General features: G+C 39.2%; 1 protein-coding gene across 1 annotated transcript in view; it reads left to right on the forward strand.

Moving 5' to 3' along the window:
* Positions 1–24,175, forward strand: part of LOC134891357 (T cell receptor alpha chain MC.7.G5-like) — a 545,029-nt gene extending 520,854 nt beyond the window's left edge. Inside the window, exons 5-8 of the mRNA XM_063913527.1 lie at positions 18,951–19,226; positions 20,263–20,316; positions 21,571–21,678; positions 23,618–24,175. Of these exons, the coding sequence (XP_063769597.1) occupies positions 18,951–19,226; positions 20,263–20,316; positions 21,571–21,677 (437 nt within the window). The 3' untranslated portion in view covers position 21,678; positions 23,618–24,175. The remainder of the gene's footprint in view (positions 1–18,950; positions 19,227–20,262; positions 20,317–21,570; positions 21,679–23,617) is intronic.
* Positions 24,176–24,969: the final 794 nt, after the last annotated feature.

Raw genomic sequence — 24,969 nt, forward strand, 5'->3', positions numbered from 1 at the left:
AATTTTATAAATATTAATATAGGAGCTTCTACATTTATCAATGTGTATTTTATATATGTCCATTGCATTTTACAGGTTTCACATTTATTACTTGAAAACCTTGTGTTTACTTTATTAAATCTAACAACCATTGGCTTTTACAACACTATACTTTCATTATTATATTAGTGGGTTTATTATCTAAACAGCTAAAAAGAAAAGAAATCAGCTTTCTTGGCTGTTTGGGACTTTGTCGATAAATGGATTTGGGTTAACCTCTACCATTATAATACATATTGTTTATCACTATATTCCACATTATATATACTGTGAATAAATAAATAAATATATATATATATATATATATATATATATATATATATATAATATCTATCCAGAAGTATATTGGAATAGTTGCATACCATACTGAGATATCTAAAATCTATTCACAGAAAACATTTATGTTTCATAAACATCTTATACACATAGTTTGAATGTAAGTTTATACAATATGGTTACAAATTGTGTGCATTGAGTCATCAGAAAATATACATATAGCTGTTGGACAATACAAAAATAAAAAATCTATACTAGAGCATGTTCATGAGGAAGTTTGGTTTGTGTACTGGGGTTTGTGACTGTGCTGATACTGGGGGCATCTATAAACTCATATTTGGCAGAGGGACACAGCTTATTGTCCAGCCCAGTAAGTAAAACTATTTTTTGTTCCCTAGTAAATTATGATAAGAAGGAATGCACTTAGGACACTAGAAAAGGGTAAATGTGCTTAAAATATGTTATATTTATACATACACATATTTATACCGTATAGAGCATGAGACCATTGTTTAGTTGCTAAGATGCCACATATATAGAAATGGTAAATGTCATGGTGTATGTGACTGTGCTGATAGTGGTAGCACATGGAAGCTGATATTTGGCAAGGGCACTAAGCTGACTGTTCTACCAAGTAAGACAGCAATTTTTTCCTCATCATGTGAGATTAACAATAACATATTTAGTAAATTATCTGTATGAAAGCATAATTTTTCTACAGGAGTGCTTACGGTATGTGGAGAAATGATTGATCCCAAAGTATAAGCTTATAAATGTGTTTCTTTGATAAATATGTAACAGTCACTCTGTATTTATGTTGTTGTCAAATTATGTTTCTATTAAATGTGGTGACACATAATGCAAATTAGCTAGCATAAAAAATCTTCACTAACATTAACAATCAGTAGATATGTTAAATTACATTTAAATTAATTGTGTTATTAAAAGTTGTTGTAAGTTGAGCAAGTTGAAGTTCACAGAAGCCAAACTCTTTTAAGGTGCCCTTACCATACACATTTATCACATTTTAGTGAGAGATAAAGTGAAAAGAGATTTGGGTGTCTATTAACTAAGCCTTGAATGGTGATAAAGTTGATAGAGATAAAATACTAGCCAATCAGCTCCTAACTGCCATGTCACAGGCTAGGTTTGAAAAATGACGGGAACTGGTTGGCTGGTACTTTATCTCCATTCACTTTATCTCACGCCAAGGCTTAGTAAATAGATCCCAAAGTACCAACCAACTAACTTTTAACTGTCATGTTACAGACTGTCACATGGACAGATCAGGGATGTGCGGTGAGCTAAATGGCTCAGGAGCACTGGCTAGCACCAGAGCCAGATTTACACACAATATATGAGCCAAAGGGTACATCTGGGCATTATACACAGGTGCAGCAGTATATACTTCTGGAAATTTGGTGAGTTTTGATCAGAGATGTGTGGAAAAGATAGGCAGGGGAGGCACTGCCTCTCCTGCCATAGACTTTTTACTCCAGAGTTTTGACTTTAAAAATGATTAGAAAAATACAAAGATATTTCTAACATATTCTTTGTATTTTTCATATAATTTATATAGTCAAAACTCTGGCACAAAGGTTAGTATGACAGGAGTGGCTCTGCCTCACCTGCCTCATTCCACCGGACGTCACTGGGGCAGATGTGCTAAGCCTTGGAAGGAGATAAGTGGACGGGGAGATAAAGTAAGAACCAATCAGCTCCTAACTGTCATTTTTTCAAACACAGCCTGTAACATGGCAGTTAGGAGACGATACTGTTTCTTTATCTCCGTCCACTTTATCTCTCTCCAAGGCTCAGTACATCTCCCCCACATGAACAGTGAGTTAGAAGATGATTGCTTGGTACAATAGCTTATTTCTCTACACTTTATCTATCAACAATATTTGATAAAACTCAGCCAAAAAGTTATTATGTTAGTGAACTCATTGGCTGTAAACCTCAAATGAGTGCATCAGCCACAGTAAGACTATAGATCAAATCAATATTAAATAATTGGGATATCTTAGCTGTCGATTGATCTGAGACAACAACTGGTGTGTAACACTGTTTCCATTTTTTCTGTAATACTTCTATAATATTTCCAAATATATGTTTTCTGGTTGTGTTTAATATTTTAATTGAGTCTAGCCCAGCTGTTACCATAGGATCAATGAATATTTTAGTCACTCAAGTTTATGATCAATTCACACTGAAGATACTCTTCTGATGCTAGGACAAACAAATGGACAACAATGGAGGACTATGCCTCCGCATACAGTATAAAGTACTAAGGGAAATCATTTGGCCATTTTTCCATTATAATCAATGGAATATGGAATAGGAAGAAGAAATACTAGTAACCCATCTAGTGTAGGAATAGAAATGATAATGTTCATAAGTTGTCACTGAGGGTACAAAGTGCTGTATTCTATACAGTCACATATATGTTAGGATCAGAGTGGCCATTTTCACCTGTACAGTACAGTATGTATAAAATAATGAGCTGCCATGTTACTGTAGAGGGCTGTCTGGCAGTGTGACTAGTGCTGGCTGGAAGGTCACATTTGGAGCTGGCACTGAGCTAAGTGTGCTGCCTAGTAAGTAACAAATCATTATTCTCTTTATGTTGAGTATTCAACTTTAATTATAATGTTTATATGATTTAATTAGAAAAAAATGTGTTTGATTTGTAAGGAATAACCCTGCTGTAACTTATCATGACATTAGTAGTCACCTTGTATTTCCAAGGCTTACATAAAAGAAATTGGCCTGAGTTACATAGCCATGGAACTCCTCCTTAACTTATAAAGTCTATAATTTACAGTAGACGGCATATCATCCAATATAACTACACCATGTCACCAGAGTAACTGAAGTCTTACACTGCATTTAATACCTTTGTATTTCCTACTAGAGATACATTCATCTTAAGAATTCAGGCACAATGTAAGGTCATGAAAAGAGGCATCATTTGCAGGTTTTCCCCTTTAAATGTACAGAGGAAAGAAACAATGGTTTTTGGCAGGATCTGTTTCATTGTGTGACTTATGCTGCAAATAAACTTATATTTGGAACAGGAACCACACTGATTGCGCAGTCCAGTGAGTATTAATGGGAAAAGAACTACAGAAATGCAAGACATATGCTTTATAGGCCCTTCATATTAAGTATTTATTTATTAACAGTTTTATTTATTAAGTTTCTTATATAGCGCAGCATATTCCGTGGCGCTTTACAATTAGAGCAACAGTAATATAACAAAACTGGGTAAAAACAGACAGACATTCATATCCCAGTAGCATAATGCTGACAGGGGGGGGGGGGGCATAACAAGTCCTGTGCGGGCTTGCTGTGCTCGCCATGCTGCAGGCTCGGTGGCGACCTATGGTTGCCACGGGTTCTATTCCCACTCTATAGGTGTCGTGGACACTCTTGACTGGGAATAGTTCCTGTTGGTTGACATGCCGACCATTGGGATTGTGAAGGTGCGGGATGTAGTGGGAGGTATAGTGACCGGAGGTCTCCTGACCGCCGGTCACATAACTACATCCCCTTCATATGTTTTATTAGTTTATGGTAAACACAGTCTGGAAACAAGCTGATATGGTTGTAGATGGAAAACACAAGTCACAGTTGTGATTAGCGGAGGTGAACTGTGTGCTGTAGTCCAGTTCCGTTTTTTTGTTTGGTGGCTTAGCAAATGTTACTACATTAAGCAATGGTGGTTTTCTAAGTTATGTTACCATCTCTTTTTAAAAGTGTTACATAATGGAGGGCACACTTACATGACTGATAATTCCATAATATATTCTTCATAGTTTATATTAACATAGAGCATTTATTGTATAAGTATAATAACAATGACACCGTTTGGGGGGAGAACAGAATTTAGCAAATAATAAGGATTTTGTTTTTGCAACATGATATGAACAGTGCTTATCTCCTTCATATATGTTTTCTAGTATAACATCACAAACCTCAGCAACCAAACTTCTTTTTACAGGGGCATAACCAGAATTTTGTGGGCCCCATAGCAACATATTGAAGGTGCCCCTGTCCCAGTGCATCTTGAGAGACACCTCTCTGCAGCAGTTATTCATTTTCTGCCCCATAATAGTGCCCTAGTTAATTTTCTGTACCATGGGAGTTCTCGAATTTACATGATGTCACATTGTAGGGCTGCCAGCACACATTATGCCACACAGTATCCACAATTCACATTATGTCATACAGTGTCCCCAGTTCATATTATACCATATTACAGTGCCCTCCTACTGTTATAACATCCACTAAACACTCCTCTAATTGAAAATGTAATGTTACGCAATTCAGGCTGGGCAATGGATCAGACCCAATTATTAGCAGGACAGCTGGGAAATTGGTATGCAACTTTATAACCTGGATCCAGGCCCCCTTAGGCCTCTGTGCCCCATAGCAATGGCACACCTTGCACCCACTATAGTTATGTCCATGTCTTTTATATTTATTAGCATACAACATAAACCTGTTGACTCTGTGGTTAATTATCATTGAGTTTAATTGAGTAAATCTATACCATAGTCGATATATATATTTCAGACAGCTTCTTCTTGATGTAATATTTTTCAAAATAAATTGTTTCTAAGATGTACACAACATGTACAGTATACTAAACATTACATTATGCATGTCTCACTAATCAGTGAGATAGACTCATCATATGTTCTTGGCATAGCGTACATCACTGTGCTTATTCAAACACGGGAAAACTCACATTTGGTCATGGGACTAAGCTGGTGGTGAAACCAGGTGAGTTTATGTGAAATCGTAGCAATAAATGCTGCATTCCATGAATCTATAATCCAAAATTTAGGAAATTCTAACAATAAATGTAATAATAAAGAGGTTAACAGAAGATTAAAGTATGAGTGATTGTGTATTTTACTTTCTATTGAATCACTCACAATACCTCACGGAATAAAAATGTGTCAATAAGCCTAAAAAATGATTAACAATTCTGATGAATATAAATAGCACAACAGTCCTATATGATAGTGTGTATTGCAGAACACTTTGTGTAAATTTGACTTTATTAAATCTTAATAATATACATATGTACATCACACAGTATCAGTAATTCATCAGCAAAAATATCCAGAATCACGTGTTATTAATTTTAAAAATAGCTGCTAAAACCTACGGTATACAAACTTGCATTAGCTGCTCAAATTATAACTACATTGGGCGTATCCTATTAGCCGGGAAAACACATTTTCAAGATAAAAGCAGGGTTTTTTATTGCAAATGCGAAAACTCGGTATCCAATTAGCTGTGAAAAGTTATCCACAAAAAGTTTCCATAGGTTTTACTGCAAATTTGCTTTCAGCATCTCTGAGCAGGTGATAACTAGTACAAAATCCCTATTTTAAGGTAAATATATGGGGATTTGGTTCAGAACCCCTGGGACAACCCCCTTAGAAGTTTTTAATTACGGGGAGGTCCCATGTACAAATCCTGGGTGCGACTCACTTTATCTGTGTGAAAGCGGTATTAGTTTGTTACTAAAGTACTGGACAACACTGGAGTATTGTTTCTGTGCAGGGTAAATACTGGCTGCATTATTTTTACACTGCAATTTAGATTGCAGATTGAACACACCCCACCCAAATCTAACTCTCTCTGCACATGTTATATCTGCCCCCCTGCAGTGCACATGGTTTTGCTCATTTGCTAATAAATTTGCTGCTGCGATCAGCTCTGAATTAGGCCCTTAGAAATATTTGCTAGGAAATCTATCACTGTGCAAGTATTAGAGATGAGCGCCTGAAATTTTTCGGGTTTTGTGTTTTGGTTTTGGGTTCGGTTCCGCGGCCGTGTTTTGGGTTCGAACGCGTTTTGGCAAAACCTCACCGAATTATTTTTGTCGGATTCGGGTGTGTTTTGGATTCGGGTGTTTTTTTCAAAAAACCCTAAAAAACAGCTTAAATCATAGAATTTGGGGGTAATTTTGATCCCAAAGTATTATTAACCTCAAAAAACATAATTTACACTCATTTTCAGCCTATTCTGAACACATCACACCTCACAATATTATTTTTAGTCCTAAAATTTGCACCGAGGTCGCTGTGTGAGTAAGATAAGCGACCCTAGTGGCCGACACAAACACCGGGCCCATCTAGGAGTGGCACTGCAGTGTCACGCAGGATGTCCCTTCCAAAAAACCCTCCCCAAACAGCACATGACGCAAAGAAAAAAAGAGGCGCAATGAGGTAGCTGTGTGAGTAAGATTAGCGACCCTAGTGGCCGACACAAACACCGGGCCCATCTAGGAGTGGCACTGCAGTGTCACGCAGGATGTCCCTTCCAAAAAACCCTCCCCAAACAGCACATGACGCAAAGAAAAAAAGAGGCGCAATGAGGTAGCTGACTGTGTGAGAAAGATAAGCGACCCTAGTGGCCGACACAAACACCGGGCCCATCTAGGAGTGGCACTGCAGTGTCACGCAGGATGGCCCTTCCAAAAAACCCTCCCCAAACAGCACATGACGCAAAGAAAAAAAGAGGCGCAATGAGGTAGCTGACTGTGTGAGTAAGATTAGCGACCCTAGTGGCCGACACAAACACCGGGCCCATCTAGGAGTGGCACTGCAGTGTCACGCAGGATGTCCCTTCCAAAAAACCCTCCCCAAACAGCACATGACGCAAAGAAAAAAAGAGGCGCAATGAGGTAGCTGTGTGAGTAAGATTAGCGACCCTAGTGGCCGACACAAACACCGGGCCCATCTAGGAGTGGCACTGCAGTGTCACGCAGGATGTCCCTTCCAAAAAACCCTCCCCAAACAGCACATGACGCAAAGAAAAAAAGAGGCGCAATGAGGTAGCTGACTGTGTGAGAAAGATAAGCGACCCTAGTGGCCGACACAAACACCGGGCCCATCTAGGAGTGGCACTGCAGTGTCACGCAGGATGGCCCTTCCAAAAAACCCTCCCCAAACAGCACATGACGCAAAGAAAAAAAGAGGCGCAATGAGGTAGCTGACTGTGTGAGTAAGATTAGCGACCCTAGTGGCCGACACAAACACCGGGCACATCTAGGAGTGGCACTGCAGTGTCACGCAGGATGTCCCTTCCAAAAAACCCTCCCCAAACAGCACATGACGCAAAGAAAAAAAGAGGCGCAATGAGGTAGCTGTGTGAGTAAGATTAGCGACCCTAGTGGCCGACACAAACACCGGGCCCATCTAGGAGTGGCACTGCAGTGTCACGCAGGATGTCCCTTCCAAAAAACCCTCCCCAAACAGCACATGACGCAAAGAAAAAAAGAGGCGCAATGAGGTAGCTGACTGTGTGAGAAAGATAAGCGACCCTAGTGGCCGACACAAACACCGGGCCCATCTAGGAGTGGCACTGCAGTGTCACGCAGGATGGCCCTTCCAAAAAACCCTCCCCAAACAGCACATGACGCAAAGAAAAAAAGAGGCGCAATGAGGTAGCTGACTGTGTGAGTAAGATTAGCGACCCTAGTGGCCGACACAAACACCGGGCACATCTAGGAGTGGCACTGCAGTGTCACGCAGGATGTCCCTTCCAAAAAACCCTCCCCAAACAGCACATGACGCAAAGAAAAAAAGAGGCGCAATGAGGTAGCTGTGTGAGTAAGATTAGCGACCCTAGTGGCCGACACAAACACCGGGCCCATCTAGGAGTGGCACTGCAGTGTCACGCAGGATGTCCCTTCCAAAAAACCCTCCCCAATCAGCACATGATGCAAAGAAAAAGAAAAGAAAAAAGAGGTGCAAGATGGAATTATCCTTGGGCCCTCCCACCCACCCTTATGTTGTATAAACAAAACAGGACATGCACACTTTAACCAACCCATCATTTCAGTGACAGGGTCTGCCACACGACTGTGACTGATATGACGGGTTGGTTTGGACCCCCCCCAAAAAAGAAGCAATTAATCTCTCCTTGCACAAACTGGCTCTACAGAGGCAAGATGTCCACCTCATCTTCACCCTCCGATATATCACCGTGTACATCCCCCTCCTCACAGATTATCAATTCGTCCCCACTGGAATCCACCATCTCAGCTCCCTGTGTACTTTGTGGAGGCAATTGCTGCTGGTCAATGTCTCCGCGGAGGAATTGATTATAATTCATTTTAATGAACATCATCTTCTCCACATTTTCTGGATGTAACCTCGTACGCCGATTGCTGACAAGGTGAGCGGCGGCACTAAACACTCTTTCGGAGTACACACTTGTGGGAGGGCAACTTAGGTAGAATAAAGCCAGTTTGTGCAAGGGCCTCCAAATTGCCTCTTTTTCCTGCCAGTATAAGTACGGACTGTGTGACGTGCCTACTTGGATGCGGTCACTCATATAATCCTCCACCATTCTATCAATGTTGAGAGAATCATATGCAGTGACAGTAGACGACATGTCCGTAATCGTTGTCAGGTCCTTCAGTCCGGACCAGATGTCAGCATCAGCAGTCGCTCCAGACTGCCCTGCATCACCGCCAGCGGGTGGGCTCGGAATTCTGAGCCTTTTCCTCGCACCCCCAGTTGCGGGAGAATGTGAAGGAGGAGATGTTGACAGGTCGCGTTCCGCTTGACTTGACAATTTTGTCACCAGCAGGTCTTTCAACCCCAGCAGACCTGTGTCTGCCGGAAAGAGAGATCCAAGGTAGGCTTTAAATCTAGGATCGAGCACGGTGGCCAAAATGTAGTGCTCTGATTTCAACAGATTGACCACCCGTGAATCCTTGTTAAGCGAATTAAGGGCTGCATCCACAAGTCCCACATGCCTAGCGGAATCGCTCCGTGTTAGCTCCTTCTTCAATGCCTCCAGCTTCTTCTGCAAAAGCCTGATGAGGGGAATGACCTGACTCAGGCTGGCAGTGTCTGAACTGACTTCACGTGTGGCAAGTTCAAAGGGCATCAGAACCTTGCACAACGTTGAAATCATTCTCCACTGCACTTGAGACAGGTGCATTCCACCTACTATATCGTGCTCAATTGTATAGGCTTGAATGGCCTTTTGCTGCTCCTCCAACCTCTGAAGCATATAGAGGGTTGAATTCCACCTCGTTACCACTTCTTGCTTCAGATGATGGCAGGGCAGGTTCAGTAGTTTTTGGTGGTGCTCCAGTTTTCTGTACGTGGTGCCTGTACGCCGAAAGTGTCCCGCAATTCTTCTGGCCACCGACAGCATCTCTTGCACGCCCCTGTCGTTTTTTAAAAAATTCTGCACCACCAAATTCAAGGTATGTGCAAAACATGGGACGTGCTGGAATTGGCCCAGATTTAATGCACACACAATATTGCTGGCGTTGTCCGATGCCACAAATCCACAGGAGAGTCCAATTGGGGTAAGCCATTCCGCGATGATCTTCCTCAGTTGCCGTAAGAGGTTTTCAGCTGTGTGCGTATTCTGGAAAGCGGTGATACAAAGCGTAGCCTGCCTAGGAAAGAGTTGGCGTTTGCGAGATGCTGCTACTGGTGCCGCCGCTGCTGTTCTTGCGGCGGGAGTCCATACATCTACCCAGTGGGCTGTCACAGTCATATAGTCCTGACCCTGCCCTGCTCCACTTGTCCACATGTCCGTGGTTAAGTGGACATTGGGTACAACTGCATTTTTTAGGAGACTGGTGAGTCTTTTTCTGACGTCCGTGTACATTCTCGGTATCGCCTGCCTAGAGAAGTGGAACCTAGATGGTATTTGGTAACGGGGGCACACTGCCTCAATAAATTGTCTAGTTCCCTGTGAACTAACGGCGGATACCGGACGCACGTCTAACACCAACATAGTTGTCAAGGACTCAGTTATCCGCTTTGCAGTAGGATGACTGCTGTGATATTTCATCTTTCTCGCAAAGGACTGTTGAACAGTCAATTGCTTACTGGAAGTAGTACAAGTGGGCTTACGACTTCCCCTCTGGGATGACCATCGACTCCCAGCGGCAACAACAGCAGCGCCAGCAGCAGTAGGCGTTACACGCAAGGATGCATCGGAGGAATCCCAGGCAGGAGAGGACTCGTCAGACTTGCCAGTGACATGGCCTGCAGGACTATTGGCATTCCTGGGGAAGGAGGAAATTGACACTGAGGGAGTTGGTGGGGTGGTTTGCGTGAGCTTGGTTACAAGAGGAAGGGATTTACTGGTCAGTGGACTGCTTCCGCTGTCACCCAAAGTTTTTGAACTTGTCACTGACTTATTATGAATGCGCTGCAGGTGACGTATAAGGGAGGATGTTCCGAGGTGGTTAACGTCCTTACCCCTACTTATTACAGCTTGACAAAGGGAACACACGGCTTGACACCTGTTGTCCGCATTTCTGGTGAAATACCTCCACACCGAAGAGCTGATTTTTTTGGTATTTTCACCTGGCATGTCAACGGCCATATTCCTCCCACGGACAACAGGTGTCTCCCCGGGTGCCTGACTTAAACAAACCACCTCACCATCAGAATCCTCCTGGTCAATTTCCTCCCCAGCGCCAGCAACACCCATATCCTCCTCATCCTGGTGTACTTCAACACTGACATCTTCAATCTGACTATCAGGAACTGGACTGCGGGTGCTCCTTCCAGCACTTGCAGGGGGCGTGCAAATGGTGGAAGGCGCATGCTCTTCACCTCCAGTGTTGGGAAGGTCAGGCATCGCAACCGACACAATTGGACTCTCCTTGTGGATTTGGGATTTCGAAGAACGCACAGTTCTTTGCGGTGCTTTTGCCAGCTTGAGTCTTTTCAGTTTTCTAGCGAGAGGCTGAGTGCTTCCATCCTCATGTGAAGCTGAACCACTAGCCATGAACATAGGCCAGGGCCTCAGCCGTTCCTTGCCACTCCGTGTGGTAAATGGCATATTGGCAAGTTTACGCTTCTCCTCCGACAATTTTATTTTAGGTTTTGGAGTCCTTTTTTTTCTGATATTTGGTGTTTTGGATTTGACATGCTCTGTACTATGACATTGGGCATCGGCCTTGGCAGACGACGTTGCTGGCATTTCATCGTCTCGGCCATGACTAGTGGCAGCAGCTTCAGCACGAGGTGGAAGTGGATCTTGATCTTTCCCTAATTTTGGAACCTCAACTTTTTTGTTCTCCATATTTTATAGGCAGAACTAAAAGGCACCTCAGGTAAACAATGGAGATGGATGGATTGGATACTAGTATTGGATACCTGCCGACTGCCGACACAGAGGTAGCCACAGCCGTGAACTACCGCACTGTACACTGGTTGATAAAGAGATAGTAGTATACTCGTAACAACTAGTATGACACTATGACGACGGTATAAAGAATGAAAAAAAAACCACGGTTAGGTGGTATATATTATAATAATAATACAATTATGGATGGACGGACTGCCTGCCGACTGCCGACACAGAGGTAGCCACAGCCGTGAACTACCGCACTGTACACTGGTTGATAAAGAGATAGTAGTATACTCGTAACAACTAGTATGACACTATGACGACGGTATAAAGAATGAAAAAAAAACCACGGTTAGGTGGTATATATTATAATAATAATACAATTATGGATGGACGGACTGCCTGCCGACTGCCGACACAGAGGTAGCCACAGCCGTGAACTACCGCACTGTACACTGGTTGATAAAGAGATAGTAGTATACTCGTAACAACTAGTATGACACTATGACGACGGTATAAAGAATGAAAAAAAACCCACGGTTAGGTGGTATATATTATAATAATAATACAATTATGGATGGACGGACTGCCTGCCGACTGCCGACACAGAGGTAGCCACAGCCGTGAACTACCGCACTGTACACTGGTTGATAAAGAGATAGTAGTATACTCGTAACAACTAGTATGACACTATGACGACGGTATAAAGAATGAAAAAAAAACCACGGTTAGGTGGTATATATTATAATAATAATACAATTATGGATGGACGGACTGCCTGCCGACTGCCGACACAGAGGTAGCCACAGCCGTGAACTACCGCACTGTACACTGGTTGATAAAGAGATAGTAGTATACTCGTAACAACTAGTATGACACTATGACGGTATAAAGAATGAAAAAAAAACCACGGTTAGGTGGTATATATTATAATAATAATACAATTATGGATGGACGGACTGCCTGCCGACTGCCGACACAGAGGTAGCCACAGCCGTGAACTACCGCACTGTACACTGGTTGATAAAGAGATAGTAGTATACTCGTAACAACTAGTATGACACTATGACGGTATAAAGAATGAAAAAAAAACCACGGTTAGGTGGTATATATTATAATAATAATACAATTATGGATGGACGGACTGCCTGCCGACTGCCGACACAGAGGTAGCCACAGCCGTGAACTACCGCACTGTACACTGGTTGATAAAGAGATAGTAGTATACTCGTAACAACTAGTATGACACTATGACGACGGTATAAAGAAAGAAAAAAAAATACCACGGTTAGGTGGTATATATTGTAATACAATTATGGATGGACGGACTGCCTGCCGAGTTCCGACTGCCGACACAGAGGTAGCCACAGCCGTGAACTACCGCACTGTACTGTGTCTGCTGCTAATATAGACTGGTTGATAAAGAGATAGTATACAATACATACAACAATATACTACTATACTGGTGGTCAGGCACTGGTCACCACTAGTCACACTGGCAGTGGCACTCCTGCAGCAAAAGTGTGCACTGTTTAATTTTAAATTAATATAATATTATGTACTCCTGGGGGCTCCTGCTATAACAACCTGCAGTGCTCCCCAGTCTCCCCCACAATTATTATAAGCTTTGCCTTTTATACATTGATGTGCAGCACACTGGGCTGAGCTGAGTGCACACAGACTGAGTCACACTGTGTGACTGGCTGCTGCTGTGTATCGTTTTTTTTCAGGCAGAGAACGGATATAGCAGAGAACGGATATATTAAAATAAATAAAAGTTAACTAACAACAACTGCACTGGTCACTGTGGTAAACTCTGTCTGACTCTGCACAATCTCTCTCTCTCTTCTAATCTAATTTCTAATGGAGAGGACGCCAGCCACGTCCTCTCCCTATCAATCTCAATGCACGTGTGAAAATGGCGGCGACGCGCGGCTCCTTATATAGAATCCGAGTCTCGCGAGAATCCGACAGCGTCATGATGACGTTCGGGCGCGCTCGGGTTAACCGAGCAAGGCGGGAGGATCCGAGTCTGCTCGGACCCGTGAAAAAAACATGAAGTTCGTGCGGGTTCGGTTTCAGAGAAACCGAACCCGCTCATCTCTAGCAAGTATAAGTGGTTACAAACACATATTTGGAGCTGGAACTGGCCTGACTGTGAAACCCAGTAAGTATTATTACAAACCCTAGCTTATAGTTATAGAACCCATTTATCTGGAAATCCCCTTTCACAGAGTTCAGAAAACTAAATATGAAAAAAAATAATGAATAAAAGCTCCCGGTTGTCATACACAATGTCCTACAGAAAAACATTATTATCAAGCATTGTTTAGTCACTACAAAGAGCTCTACTAGATAATTTAATGCAAAGAATAATGCCCGGAGCCATCTGGCAAACAAAATATACAGTATTTTATCAATTAAATTGAATAAGTTCTAGGTAGTGTGCTTCAAATTAAGGAAAACACCCTTTTACTGGGAACACTAAATCAAAAGCTTATCAGGTATTAGATCCCATGAAAATGTGCAATATATTATGTACAAATCACTTTATGTGTTTTTGGAACTTTCAAGATAACAGGCTCCAGTAGGTATATTTCTCTTATAGCGATGCCTACTATACCTAATATAATGAGTTTTTTGTATATAGATGTATGGCTGGAAGGAAGTTGATTTTTGCATTAGAGACCAAAATGAATGTGTTGGCTTTTACGCTACTTCAGTAATCCTTTCTGTGTCATAGGCAAGTGCTGAGGGGGATAACAGGTACCCGGAATACACTACTTTAGACTACTACTTACTGAGTAGAAAAATAGAGATAAAGTGTTGCCCTACTATATCCAGCACTGTACTATAACTTGTAGAGACTACTCTTTACAACAGTATAATTTGTAGGCAGTTCCAAAGTAGGATATTGCCCTACTGGAATCCAAGTCCTGTGCTATGCCCCTGTGTTGCTGTTGTTAGTGTTGGAATATTGTAAGCTTTTTCAAGTTTCCTTTAAATATTCTGCCACAACAACATACAGTATTTAGATAATTTAAATATAGAATACCAGAAATACCTCTGACACTATAATGTATATACTGTATGATATAAAGTATAAATGATACATTTCTATGGGCTGTGCCAGCTTAATGCTGCATGAATGTCTAGGTTTACTATATGAATAGGAATCTTCTTCATATGACATGGTTGTCTTTGATCCAGAAGGTAGTTAAATGTATTCAATATTTCACCTGCATATGTCTCAATGACCTCAACAGAGAGAACACATATAAAAATCATGATTGCATGTCAAGGCGACAGAAAACATTTATAAATTGTAGATATGTATCAAAATGATTCATTTTTTATTAATTTGCATTGCACAAAGAACTGAACAGTAATATCAAACATACTGGTATTAGCAAGTAAACAAGGTGGAAAGTTACTATTCATAGACTTATGTCATTTTTTTCACACAATTTTGACATTTGTAAAGAAAAGCATACAAACAATTGTAAAATAACAATTCTTTCTTCTAAATGTAATAATTTGCAGAATAAAAACACAATATTTGTTAGTACATTAGCCTTTGAAGTCATCGCTGTGTGGCAAAAATGTTCTTGCTATGCTGTTTGTCATTGTGATAATGTTAATGAAAAACTTATATTTGGAAAAGGGACTAAACTGGTGATGACGCCAGGTGAGTTTACCTAAATGACAAACGTATAATGCAATTCAAATAAATCTGACACAAATCTGAACAAATAAATAATTTATTGTGGGCTAATTGACCCCCTGATTCAGCTAGCGACAAAGCGCGGTCACCGTCAGCACTTATTAGAGATTTTTTTCGGAAACTCAGCAGGCTCCAAAAGATAATTACACTGTTTTCATGATCACGGAGGCAAAAAACACACATGTCCATGAACTTATAATGTATTTTATGTGCTTTCTCCAGAAAAAAAGGTAATTTTTGGGTGCAAAAAAAGGGCTTTAATTGAATAGCCCAAATCAAAACATCAGGAAAAATAGCTAAAAAACATAAAAAAATAATTTGTGCCCGAAATTTTTTTTGGAGCTAATTGAATTCCCCCCTAAATATGTGCATTTTACCCATACATTACATGGTTATTTTAGGTAACATTTTCAGTCACCATATATTACAAAACATAAAAATCAAATTAGTAGCTATATTTAGTTAATCATGGAATTCTAAGATACAGAAAAATAGAATAAAGTATATTAATATATTTTATAGCATACTGTCAGTAGTTATTGTCTTGTCTGCTGTTATGATTTTACTGTTAAGTTATGTTTTTATTACACATATGTTTATCACTCTATATGACAGTGTTGGATATGGCAAAGTCATTTGTTCAGGTTCAATACTGGTATTACTGTAAGCCTGGTATGTATTTATTATGGGTGTAGTATGTTATGCCGGCAGTCGGGCTCCCGGTGGCCAGCATACTGGCGCCGGAATCCCGACCGCCGGCATACCGACAGCTGGGCGAGCGCAAATGAGCCCCTTGCGGGCACGGTGGCACGCTGGCATGCTACGCGCACCATGCTATCTATTCTCCCTCCAGGGGGGTCATGGACCCCCAAGAGCGAGAAAAGCTGTCAGTATGCCGGTGGTCGGGATTCCAGCACCGGTATGCTGGTCGTTGAGAGCCCGGCCGCCGGCAAACTGAAGACCACCCATATATTATTTATGCTCAGAATTATCTGCTTGCACAGTGTATCTAAGACAGTGGTTACCAAACATAGCCCTCATGGAACACTCCACAGTCCAGGTTTTAAGTATATCCATGGCTCAGCACAGATAGTTAAATTATATTGACTGAGGTGCTAATTATGTCTCCTGCAGCCAAACATGGATATACTTAAAACCTGGACCATTAATGCTCTTTGAGGATTGATTTTGGGAACCACTGGTCTAAGAAAAATGCATTGTGATTAATTTAAATAATTTTGATTAAAATATTATATTGATGACAAAGAAAAAAGGATGAATACGGTATACACTTTTAACTCCTATTAACACAGATGTTCCGAGCTCAAGTCCTCTATCCCACATGCTGTAAGAAGTGCCCAATTGTATCTACTCATATCAGTATAATTCCTTTGCTTGATAACAAAAACATTGCTATAAACAATCCTGTACAATCCTAACAATTCCCAAACATCACACAGCTAGGTCACTTTAAGCTATGTCAGCTACTCAGCATGCTTGTGTATTCTTGAGAAGCTGTTTATCACAGTGAATATACTAATTATGGTAAATTGCTGTTTGGACAAGGGACAAAACTCACGGTGAAGCCTGGTGAGTTTATCTGTATCATATCAATACTATAAAAAAATAGCGTATATTATTTTACATAGCACTATATAAACGTTTTAGAGGACAATTTCAATGCTTAAATATGCTCTAGTCCAAGAACATATGCAAACTGACTTCTACACTACTAATATCGCTTATTGAATGAATGAAAATACAGATAACTTGTTAAATATTTTTTTTTATGTGATGTTAGTCACCATGAGGAGGAATATTAATATTTGGTTAGGGAATTAAACTGGTGTGTATGTAAAAATGGTTTTAGATTTTTTTTTTTAAGCATATTACTGTATCAACTTTGGATTTAAATTATTGAATATCTATTACATGTCCATTGGCGTTATACCTAGTATTATATTTTGGTTACTTCCAAATTTCAGTTATTTTTATTATTATTATTATTATTGTTATTATTATTAGTTACATTTATATAGCACACACATATTCTGTCCTGCTTTAATATTGGAGCAGCACAGTAATAACAGGAGACCTGGTTATAACAGAAAGGCAATGAGGTGACAGGGTCTTGTTCGCAAGCTTACAATCTATAATGAAACATATCAGGGATGTATTTTAACTTTAGAAAAGTACATTTAGTTTTGAAGAAGTTTCCAGTTGTGGCCAGAACTAGCCATACAGTAGCCATATAATGGCTGCCCCCTTATAAGAGTTACTTCACAGGCCAGATGTGGAGCGATCATTGTTTCCTTCCAGTAACATACAATTAAAAACTCACAATTTCAATTACCTTTTGTTCGGTATTCTTGTGGAATGATTACTTTAACATTTGTAGATTACTATATTTCTTAATGGCAAGTCATAACATTGTGGATATATTTTTTGGGTGCTACTATTTAGGTTTTGTGGTAAATGTGAACAAAAAATATATCCTGCAATGAAATATGTAAATTTTACAAATTACAGTTCAAAATGATGTTGTATGTAGGCTATTTAAAAAAGTTTAACCTAAAAAACAGTGGTGGCTTTGGTCGTTTGATTGGGCAGCCTTTGCAAGATGAACTATGAACAAGACGATGGTCATATAAAGCATCTTAAGAGTCTGTGGTCATAACCACTGTCTTTCACGCTATATATATATGTATATATATATAGAGAGAGAGATATATATCGATATATATATATATATATATATATGTGTGTGTATGTATATATATATATATATATATATATATATATAGATTTAGATCCTTATTATGCTGCCCTCTGTACCAAAGAGCAATAAGAGGTAGACAGTGTTATTGTCATGAACATTTATAGTGTGTGACTTACGGAGGGTTAAACAAACTGATATTTGGCTCTGGAACATTCATCCATGTGTGCCCACGTAAGTAAAATACAGAATACATGTAATGAATTTTTTTTATTATACAGAATTATTTAGATATTTTTTAAATACCTGTAAGTACACATCTCTGATATGCTATTTGTCCCTGGTCATGATGATTATACCTGGAATGTAAATGTAGTCCACTGAATTCACATCAAAAATGGATGTTGACAGTCTACCATATTGTTTTTGAATGTGTCTGTGTGTGTGTGTGTGTGTGTGTGAGTGTGTGTGTGTGTGTGTGTGTGTGTGTGTGTGTGTGTGTGTGTGTGTGTGTGTGTGTGTGTGCGTATCTGTGCATAACATCCAAAATAGTTATGTATGTATCGGCAAGCTATGGTGAACATAGTGAAGCGCATATTGTTAAAAAAAACAATATAACAATTATATGTCTACTCCTAGTTTCAGTTTATTTTAAACACAGAATAATTTATCCCACTTTATACCTTAAATGGAGTTCAACATTTCAGTACCACACACTAGAAAATCTTTGAGTGGCAATATTTAGCAAATCACTGTGAATGGGAGGATAACACCGTGGTCTTGGGAGTGTAAGAATGGTGCTAACACTAAAATTGGGGCAATTCTTTCACACATCATGGAAAAAAATAATGTAGAAAACAGAAGAAAAACAGAGCAAAATAGGTCCCTATTCAAATCATACTTTTCATGCTTATTGGGTTCTTTGTCAAACTGATCATGGACAAATAATATTGTACATCAATACATTTTCATCATATGCTGAGTAAATAGCTGCAATATTAACTTTTAAAATAATTTAAAAAAGTAATCTCTTCTTTCCTTTCTGATTGTTTTCAGAAACAGACAGGGACCGTCCTTCGGTTTATCACCTCAATTCATCTAAGCCAGTGACAGGAGTGCCAGAGTCAGTCTGCCTGATCACCGACATCCCATCTGTGAAAGAGACACTGCTCCTGGATAATAGAAAACTATCATCAGAAGCTGTGCTGGATAAGTCTGACAGTGATGTGTGGAGGAACAGTATAGCGACATGGAATGATGGAGATTCTTCTCAGCCACTTCACTGTGCACTAAAATATGGTGGAATAAATATAGTTCCAGAATATGACACAGGTAATGAGACATTTACTGCAGATAGTACTAGGATACACTATTGTCTTTATTCAAAATATATAAACTATGATGAATAGATAATCTATTTCACAAAGGTCTCATGTATTTAGGTGCAGTAAATTAGTAACATTTTCTTGTGAAGCATTTGTTTGAAATCTAGCTACAAAATTAAGGAGTTTATTTACTAAGCCTTAGAGAGAGATACATTGGAGAGAAAATGAGTACCAACCAATAAGCTTCTAAATATACTTTTTCAAACACAGCCTGTAACATGGCAGTTAGGAGCTGATTGGTTGGTACTTTATCTCTCTCTCTCTCTCTCTCTCTCTCTCTCTCTCTCTCTCTCAGGCTTACTGAATAGACCCTAAATGTATATTTTAAAATATCATATTCTAACATTAAGATCTTAATAACTACAGTAGCAAATATTTTCATTTATTGCCATTCCCTCCTTACTTTTCATCCAGAAGGTTTCATATAAGAATATTTAATTTGGATCCTATTCCAACTTGTCTTAACCTTCTTTTAAAATAATAATTGACAGTTGCAGACTATTGACGAGGTCATAAATATACATATAGATAGAGTGACCATATTATCCCTTTTACCTGGGGCGCTCATGGATTACACAGGTTCTGTGACTGATTAAAACCAGGTGAAATGTAGGCTTGAAGTCAGCCATCCACAGAACCCGTGTAATTCATGAGTGTCCCAGGTAAAAGGAATAATATGGTCACTCTAACATAGAAGCCCATGTGACTACTGTGATTTCGGGCAGCATAGGATTCTAATTTTGGAAAGAAAATCGATTCAGCATCCAAACAAATATTTGTGGAATTGTGACGTGTGCATATTTAAGTTATCAATGTAAAATTAGTAAAGATGTAATTGATGATGCAGTGTTTGGTATTGGAACAACTTTAGGTGTTCAACAAATTACTTTAACTTATCTTTGCTGTATTTTAATGTACTAAGGAAATTGAATGCAATGTTTTGTCCTTAGTTCATTTATCTGATAACTTATTGTTTTTTCCAGCTGAAACCATTAATACATGCTCGTCACTGTCCATTGATGAGAATTTCCGTACAAGTAAGTTACTCCTACGTAATACTCTGTGACGTTTCCCTAGATTTAAAATAGTTGCTACAGTATTTAGATAGCGTTTATCATTAAACTTTTATTTCACCAATCTGATTTTTATATACAGTTCAAAAAGTGTATCCTTGAATATGCTATGCAGGATTAAAGTAGCACGTGGATGCAGTTTCTGACAATTATTTTACGGTTAATACTAAAGAACTTGTTATAATGGATTGTAGCACTTTATGCTCAATCTGACTCTTTATAACTTTAGTTACAATGACTGTATATTAACAACTGAAAGTACAGTAACTGATAGTTTTGTTTGTACTTTTTCTGAGTAACAATGGCAGAGGCCATTCTAGTCCCAGATTTATCACGCATTGGAGAGTGATAAATTGCACGGGGATAAAGTACCAACCAACCAGCTCCTAACTTCCATGTTACAGGCTGTTTGAAAAATGACAGTTGGGAGCTTATTGGTTGGTACCTTGGTGTCTATTTACTAAACCTTGGATGGAGATAAAGTGGATGGAGATAAAGATCCAGCCAATCAGCTCCTAAATACCATGACACAGGCTGTGTTTGAAAAATGATATTTAGGAGCTGGTTGGTTGGGACTTTATCTCTGTCCACTTTATCTCCATTCAAGGCTTAGTAAATAGACCCCTTTATCATTGTGCAATTTAACACTTTTCAAGGCTTGATAAATCTGGGCTTAAAGGAAGGGGGTACTCACGGAACGATCGCTGCTTAAAACCTAAGCAATCTGACTAGATTGCTTAGATTTTAAGCATGATCGCTCCATGTGTACCCCCCACAGTGATAGCGATGTGCAGCCCCGAGCATCGCTATCACTGGTGCTAGATTGGCCTGCATGCAGGCCAATCTAGCAGGTCGCTCACTTCACCCGCTGGGTGAAATGAGCGGCCCCCCGTCTCCCCCCTCATGCTCAGCACACATTGCGCTGTGCTGAGCAGCGGGAGAGATGTGTGCTGAGAGGTTCGCTCAGCACACATCTCTCCCACATCGGCCCATGAGTAATGGCCTTTAGAATTAACAGTTGAATATTATTAAATACCTTTGCTTCCTGGCTTACATAAGGAGTTACCATATGCAACAAATATAGATATAGATAACAAAAACTATATTTCAGAGTATCATATTTAATTGACTAGTACACCTAAACCAAGTTGATACTGATCTATAATGATAAAACATATTGCCTTATTTATGTTTGGATGTCATATCTTTTCTCTACAGGCCCAAGCATGAATGAATTATCATTAACAGTTCTGGGATTGAGGGTTGTTACTGTCAAAGCTATTGTCTTCAATCTGATAATAACCCTGCGACTTTGGTCTTCTTAAGGTGAGTGGTGTTACTTTACATCTTTACTCATCATCTTACCTCTTGTGTTGAATGTTTAGGTCTATTAAAATAATCTGTATTTAAAATGGCAGCATGTTGCATGGTGGTTCGAATTGCTGACACACAGCACTGGGCTCAATTACAACCAGGATGCTTACTATGTCAAAGCTGTGTTTGCATTATTTTCCTGTGTGGTCAGGTTTCCTCCCTCAATGCAAAAATATACTGATATATCTCTGACAAAACAATTAACCCGTGTGTATTTGTGTGTGTCTGTATGGTAGCACTAACAAATTGAAAGCTCCAATGGGGCAAGGACTGATATAAATGACTGAATATTATCTATAATTCTAACAGCTCATGCAACATATTCAATTAGCTGTGGGGTTTACCCAGCAGCTAATTAATCATGAAGCATGGGGAAAAGGTATTCAATTAAACACTGGGCAGTAAACCAGGGATTAATGCTCACTAACCTAATGACTCCATGTAAACTGCAGAATCAAAGGGTTTCTCATGCGATAAAACACAGATTCTGGATTTTATCACATAATGTCTTTGCAGCTCCTGAGGCTGTCAGAAAAAATCCTGTCCCTGGTCACTAGTGCACGGGGTTCCTGTAGCTAACTGAATCGGGCAGCACCAACAATTAGCTATGGCGTAAACCCTGCAGTACCCCTATGTCTGCAATTCTATACACTGTGATTGAGTCTGAAAGGACCATAACAGTGCAGTGTAAAGATAATTTACTTAAAAATTAATGCAAATATTTATATTAAAATACAAAAAATACAATGTTGAGAGTATACTCTTGTCTTAAATCATGCTTTATTTGTTTTGAAGACATATACCTGATAGAATATACATATATAATGTACCATCTTTTAGACATATATGAATTGAAATAACTCATTATCAGTATAATGGTATAATATAATATTTAAGTGGCATTGCAGTTTAATTATTAGTAGCTAAACTGACCAAGCATTGCTGGGTAACCTCAACCTGTCCCTTCTCTGCCCCATTCTGCACCTCCCCTCCACACTGCGCATACTTATAGGTTACTGTCCTCTCATGGTGATCTGTACTATCTCCATTACTGCAGTGGAAGCTGTTGAGAGGGCACCGTCCCCTAGCTCAAAGCGCATGACAGTGAAAGGTCACCTCACCCTCAAATATTGTATAGGGTGAGATGTACTTAAGCAGATAATGCAGTAAAAACTCCAAAAATGCCTTACCAAGCTGCTTGGAGCTATAGGGTAATGCAATCTGTAGCTGGTGTTACCCAATCGGATCCCTCCCAGCACCCTCCATGGCTGCCACGTCCCTCTACATATGCACTGAGGGACTAGCGGGCCTAAAGCTGGAACTCCAGTGATCACAAAGAACAGCTCTTATCGGGAGAGCTGTTCTTTGTGATACTAATTGCATTTATTAGTGCATACCCAAAAGCTGGAGTTCCAGCTTTAGACCCACTAGTCCCTCTACACAATAAGTGATGGGATGACTGCATTGCGGATGCGCTGCATAGTACATTCCGCCCATAGACATGTTACATAAAACTAACACATGATTGAGGGGTCTATTCATGAAGCAGTGAAAAGTGTGGAGAAGTGAGCCAGTGGAGAAGTTGCCCATGGCAATCAATCAGCTGCTACGTATAATTTTATAGAATGCACTTTATAAATGTTACCTGAACACTGATTGGTTGCCATGTTCAACTTCAACACTGGCTCACTTCTCCACTCTTTTCACTGCTTCATGAATAGACCCCTAAGCTAGAAAATCACATTTTCTGAAAGCTATATTTACAGAAAGACTTTAGTGTCTCCTGACACAAATATTCAAAGTGCTGTATACTCCCTCAGAAAGCAACATCCGCACACTGTACCACATAATCATAGCATATAATTAACCATATTTTCCTTTCCTTTTATAGGAACTGAACATCTGAACTGGGTACAAACTACAAGGGAATGTCTATCTTGCACATTTTTTTTCTGAGTATGTTATTACTCTTGCAATTAAACTAAAACCATTCTTGTCATTCTAAAACTATATATACTGTATATGTATGTATATAGTGCCTTCATCTTCAAGTGATAGTCATATTTTCCTTCAAATACATGGAACTAATTGCACAGTAGGCACAGGAAAAGTATTGTTAGCTATTATGTTTCATAACATATGCATCAAAGAATTGGAAATATCTAATAATGGAATAAAGTATCAAGTTCATGTTTAATAGATAACTCACTATATAAATATGTCATATAAACATTGTATTAGGTATCATACTCAGTAGACTGTAAGTTCATTTAAGAAGAAACTGTTCACTGTAAGTGCATATTGGTATATCTTTCTCTATAACGTACTATTTTGCCATTAAATTAATTGCTATGTATTGTTAACTTGTGTTTGACACCATTTCCAAGAATGTTAAATGTATATTTGTTGTATTATATATGTTGCTTGTGTACAATGTAAACATGACTATAAAACACTTTATTAAAATGTTTATTGTTAAAATAAATCAGTGTTTTGTTTTATTAACTAGTATATATTGTGACATTTCAGGTGTTCAATACAGTTACATATGATGACATATACATTTATAAGGCACTGTCATTTAACACACTGTAAGATAAAGTAAAAGTGTACTTACATTACATATAGGGGTAAAGCACCTTTGATAGACCATGAATAATACTGTAGTTGAACACGGAGCTGCTTGGACATGTAGTGAAATAGAATATAATTAGTGGTAACATAATAACAATAAAAAAATAATTAATTAAATAGATGTTGTTCTTCTCATTCCCATATGTGTGTTTGTGTTCTCTTACATAAAGTGATGCCATATTTTACTATAGAATTACTGTAAATACATTACATTTCATTATCAACAAATGTTTCCACAATTACCCGTTGTCATTATATAGTAACTTAGTAATATAATTTCAACATAAGAAAATTAGTCTTCTTGTGTCACTAACTAGAAGCACCTTTGATGTATTTTGTAGTTCTTAGTGGCACTGGAAAGTATAGGTATGAGAGGCCATTCAAGTCAAAATTACATCTTTCTGGAGATGACATACAGTATGGCTTAATGGTGCTTTCTGTATAAAACATATAGCAAGGTGGATATGTCATACAGCAAGGTGGATATAACATACAGTATAGCAAGATAGATATGACATGTCACAAGATGGATAAGACATGTCACAAGATAGATATGACATTTAACAAGATGGATATAACATACAGCATGATGGATATGTTATATAGTGA

Source organism: Pseudophryne corroboree, chromosome 1, assembly GCF_028390025.1.
Source record: "Pseudophryne corroboree isolate aPseCor3 chromosome 1, aPseCor3.hap2, whole genome shotgun sequence".
NCBI lineage: Eukaryota > Metazoa > Chordata > Amphibia > Anura > Myobatrachidae > Pseudophryne > Pseudophryne corroboree.